Genomic DNA, 4,701 nt, shown 5'->3' on the forward strand with positions numbered 1-4,701 from the left:
TATTTTATTCCCTTTTGTTAGTACTTGAAACCATCTGGTACACGTAAGGCAAATGATAACGAACACATCTCGAGCTCCTTGTCCGTGGGTCCAGTTCCGGCTCCGCCGCGCCGGCCCGCGGGGCTGGGGTGCAGGCGCTGGGGGCCGCCCCCTCCGGACTGTGTCAGAAGGGGTGACACTAGGGACTAGCAGCCACCCGATCTCCGCAGAGAAGAGGCAAACGGATTTTGACTAGTGGGCCCAGCAGGTCCTGGAGCCCTGTTCCCTGTGTAGTCCGACTGTCACGGATGCGCAAGGTCACTGTTGATAACCCCATGCCTGGGGGGGGAGGGGGGATGAGTACAAACAGGAGAAAAGAATGTTCTTGAAGACGGGCACGATCTATACTACTACCGAATGTGCAGTCCCCAACCCCAGTCGCAGGATACGGGTACGAGCATGGGGGCAGCTCAGAGACCCGCCGAGCGTCACAGACCACAAATGGCCCTGGTCACTGACACCCAGGTCCTCATGCTTGGGAGACAGACCACAAACAGCACAGCTGAGCTCTCCCACTGCACACACCGCTCCTAGGCCGGCGGCAGCGCGGGCCCTGTGCCGATCGCTGCTCCGCACGGACGACAGCCCGCCACGCTTCGTAAAGAGGAGTCACGGAGACTGGGCTGGTCCGCTCGCGCGGGGAGCAGCGTCTCGGCGGAGCCCGGTGCCCTGAGGGGAACGCACGCAGCGAGCTGCAAACTGCTTATGGTGATCAAAGAAGTACATCCTACTAACCTGCTATTATTATAAAAGTAGAAAGACTGAAAAACCGAAATCTGAAAATGATCTCATTTGCTTAAGACTCTGCCACGTGTATCACAAACATTGGAAAATCTTTTTTTTTTTTAAACGCACCAGCCTAGAAATCAAAATAAAAGTTTTTTTTTTTTTTTTTTTTTAAGACACTTGCCCTGTCTTTCGGTTGAACGGATATGGTCGTACTGCTTTTAAGGTGCAGCTGCAGAAGAAAAACGGTCATGTGGCGCTCTCTTAGTGACAAGGCTTTAATACCGGCAGGAGCTGGAGACAGCCCACCGGGAGGACGACAGACGCGGAGCCCCCCCCTCCCCCCCCCGGGAGCACCGTGCCGCTCGGAGAGACAAGGGTAAACGCGGTGTTGTGGAGACCGAGGAGAGCTGCTGTACGACCACGCTCCGGGGTTCCAGACGGGTGTTAATTTTACTAGGCTTCATTAATACAGGGCACACGCAGGGTCTCCCAGGGACGCAGCCACGGCCGAGCCCCGCGACACTCGTGTCCTGCCCTCAGTAGACGTGAGACTCTTTGTGACTCGGGATGTGGGCGCGGGAGGCGGAGCTGGTCGCACTGCGGATCACCTCCATCCACCTGAGGCCAGAGAACGAGAGGAGGGTCAAGGGCCACATTCTAGAAACCTGCGCAGGACTTCTTTCTTCACGATACTCGACACACCTCACTACTTACAAAACACAGCACGGCAGTATTTGTAACATGCTAGTTTAGCAGAAGGGTTCTCGAAGGAGCTCCTGGTACCCGAGAACACGAAAACAAGGCTAAGGGTTCCTCGAGGTGTGCCTGAGGACCACGGTTTGAGAACCACGGGCCTGGGTGCTCCCGTTGCAAAGCCGCAGAAGCGCCCAGGACGGAGGGGTCGTGCCCGGCTGAGGCCTCCCAATCCCTGCGGGCCCGTTTCCCACATTTGAGTATTTGCGGTACATGGGTGGCTCTCAACCCCAGGGACGAGGGCTGGAGGCATTTCCGGGTGTCACAAGGAGGGGGCGCACGTGACCTTTAGTGGGTGGGGGGGGGTGCTCCCCATCCTCTAATGGCCAGGCCTCCCTCCTCCTCCAAAGAATTAAACGGTCTCCGATGTCGGCAGTGCCGAGGGTGAGAAACGGGGAATAGAGCTTTTGAGAAATTCATCACTGGCCTGTTGAGGATCTTGTCACTACAAGGCTCAACTGTCCTTGCTACCCCAGTGACACCGTCCCACCTCTGTCCAGGGCTCCCCGGTCCGGCTCAGATCTGGGAGGAGTTATCCCCTGGGCTCACTTTCCAAGCAGTTACTAGGAAGTGCTGGGGGGGGGGGGGGGCGCGCTTGAACCCTGTTGCCCCTCAACTCGCTTTCCTGACGACTGGGCATGGGTCCTACCCCGTGGGCTCACGGGATCGGGGCCGGCGAAGGCACACGCTCTGGTCCCCTGAGCATGGCCAGGACAGCCATTTCTCCCTAAAGGGGCTGGTGACCCCTGGCCCTGCCTGGTCTGTGGCCTGCAGACCCCCCCCCCCCCCCCCCGCCCCCCAGCTGGTGCTTTAACATTGACACTGGCTACAGGATCCCGGGCCTGGGGGCCCAGAATTTCTACCTGAAATGTTAGGAAATGTCTGAAATTGGTCAAACGTGACAGTCTGGGTCTTCCCATCTTCTTTGAACATTCCAGCTCCTGGGCCTCCCTCTGGCGCGCAGGCAGCCTCACTAACGGTATTCGCTAACCCCGAGAAGCCCCAGGATTCGTTCCCTTCCTTGGGCGGTGGTCTGGTCCTAGAACCGTCCGGCACGTTCTGACCGAGTACTCCAGACACTTAAACCCCCCTGGTTAGAGACTTGAAAGTGCACCGTGTGCAGCCTCGACACTGGACAGGTTAAGGGCGGATGTTATTCAACCAGGGAACTCTGAGTTTCCCTTCCTTCTAGAAGAATAGAGGTGGATACGGGTGTCAGGCCAGGGGACCACCTTCCTCACCTGTGCGCCCCACCCCGAAGGTCAAGGCCAGTTTGGAAGTGAGTAAACGCCCAGGCCCACAGGGGGCAGCCCTGCACTGGGCTCGCTCGGGAGATGGGAGGGGGGGGCTCTCCCGGGGGAGGCGGGGGGTGGGCGGGGGGGGGATCATTACCTTTCAAATGTATATTCGCTTTCAGCCCTGAAGTAGTACACGTGGGACTTGAAATGCAGCTTGAACACGTAGTCCTTGTGGATGTCCTCCGACTCCGAGGGAATGGTCAGTGAGTAGCCGAGCAGAGGGAGGCTGGCCAGGGGGTGCGTGTCCTGGGCAGAGTCAACAGAAGGGGGCTGTGGAGAGGTGGCCCCGGCCAGTGCGGCCTGCTCTGGCCCTGAGCCTTCACCTCAGTCCTCGCCCTCCCGTGTTCACTCAGGCCGCAGTGCTCCTCACGCACGCGGACAGCGTCCACCGTCCCCTGGAACCCAGGGTCCCGGGGAGATGGCCTCCACCAGGCGGTTCGCCGTCCTCCCGGGGGAAGGCTGCCCCCCTCGCGGCCCCCTGCCCTGGGACCGGGGCTTACCTGGGGAGACTTGTAGAAGAACAGGCAGAAGTTCGTGAACACCACCCACAGCTTCTGCCACCCACTGCTGTTCTTGAACTTCCTCAGCAGAGTCCCGGACAGCTGATTCTGAAGGACAAGCATGTGCGTGAGGGGCGCCGGCCCAGGGGGCTGCTGCTGGCGCTCCTGGGCGGCAGGGTGAGGCTTCCTGCGTGATCCCCCCCGGGGGTGCACTATCTGAGCCTGAGTTACCATCGCCTCTTACAGGGACATGCCCCCCGTGGTGACCTCAGTTGTTAATCAGATCGTCCCCATGCTGCATCTCACCTAGGGACCCTCCCCTACAGCCTGGCGCTCCCCCAGAATGGCCCCGTCACTCCTGGACAACACGCTGGCGGGCCCCGCGCGCCCTCTGGTGGCCGTGGCCGGAACGCGGGCTGGCTGGGCCCTGCACCTGAGTTGGTCCCACCAGAGGAGCACTCCCTGCTAGAGACAGGCCTTCCACAGGCGTCCTGCTTGAACTCCCCAGCTCGGAGGCCCGGGGGGGCAGGGGACGATGAGACGGTGAGAGCGCCTGTCTGCAGCCGGTCGCTCATCACCATGGAGACTTTTGAGGCAGGGTGCTGGGGACAGTCTCACAACTTGGTGGTCAAATGGGCAAATTACTACATTAAAAAAAATTAAAAATACACCTGAGTCTGCTTTGTTCTCCCAGAGCGTGTTTAAGGTACCTCTGTAAGTAAGGTTCCGGGGCCAGGAGGAGAGAGAAGGCTAAGTGTCTCTCTCCGTGAGGGGCCGACAGAAGCGAACGGTGCCTCAGGCTGAAAGAACGCAGGAGGCGGACAGACCCACAGACCCGTGGGTCCCGCAACCAGCACGAGCTCCAGGCAGCGCATCCCATCCCCCCCGAGACCGCCCCCGCATCACCCTGCCTGCCACTCACCCACGGGCGAACAAGAGAATGGGGTGCTGAGTGCCAAGCAGGTGAGGGCAGCAAGCAGAACGGGGGGGGGGGGGGGGCGTCACACATAATTCCGAGGCACAGGGAAGGCAAGGAGGGGAGTGCGCTCCTACCGAACCCACCCCCTCCAGCTGGAGTCCGAAATCCTGCTCTCGATGCAGTTCCCACAACGTGCTCGGCCCACTGGGCCCCACGGTCCAACTCCCTCAATGGAGTTCTCTCTCCTCGCTCCCCATTGTCCTCGCGGCCTCTGGGGTCACCAGCTGCACTCAAACTCCCACTCCCGTTGGCTTCGCTCAGCTACACTTCTGTCCCCTTCTCAGCTCACAGGGCCCCGAAGCCCTGCCGCCTCTCCTTGAGAGGCTGGACCAATCAACATCCTTGACCCACAACCGGCCGACACCCCCCCCCCCCCCCCCCCCCCCCCCCCCCCCCCCCCCCC

At 60.5% G+C, this 4,701-nt stretch overlaps 1 protein-coding gene across 1 annotated transcript in view; it reads right to left on the reverse strand.

Moving 5' to 3' along the window:
* Positions 1-500: 500 nt before the first annotated feature.
* The window catches only part of FARP1 (FERM, ARH/RhoGEF and pleckstrin domain protein 1), a 263,709-nt gene continuing 259,508 nt past the window's right edge, over positions 501-4,701 (reverse strand). The window contains exons 25-27 of the mRNA XM_021696032.2: positions 3,320-3,427; positions 2,914-3,065; positions 501-1,386 (exon numbers count right to left, since the gene is read on the reverse strand). Of these exons, the coding sequence (XP_021551707.1) occupies positions 1,305-1,386; positions 2,914-3,065; positions 3,320-3,427 (342 nt within the window). The 3' untranslated portion in view covers positions 501-1,304. The remainder of the gene's footprint in view (positions 1,387-2,913; positions 3,066-3,319; positions 3,428-4,701) is intronic.

Source organism: Neomonachus schauinslandi, chromosome 3, assembly GCF_002201575.2.
Source record: "Neomonachus schauinslandi chromosome 3, ASM220157v2, whole genome shotgun sequence".
In the NCBI taxonomy this organism is placed as follows: domain Eukaryota; kingdom Metazoa; phylum Chordata; class Mammalia; order Carnivora; family Phocidae; genus Neomonachus; species Neomonachus schauinslandi.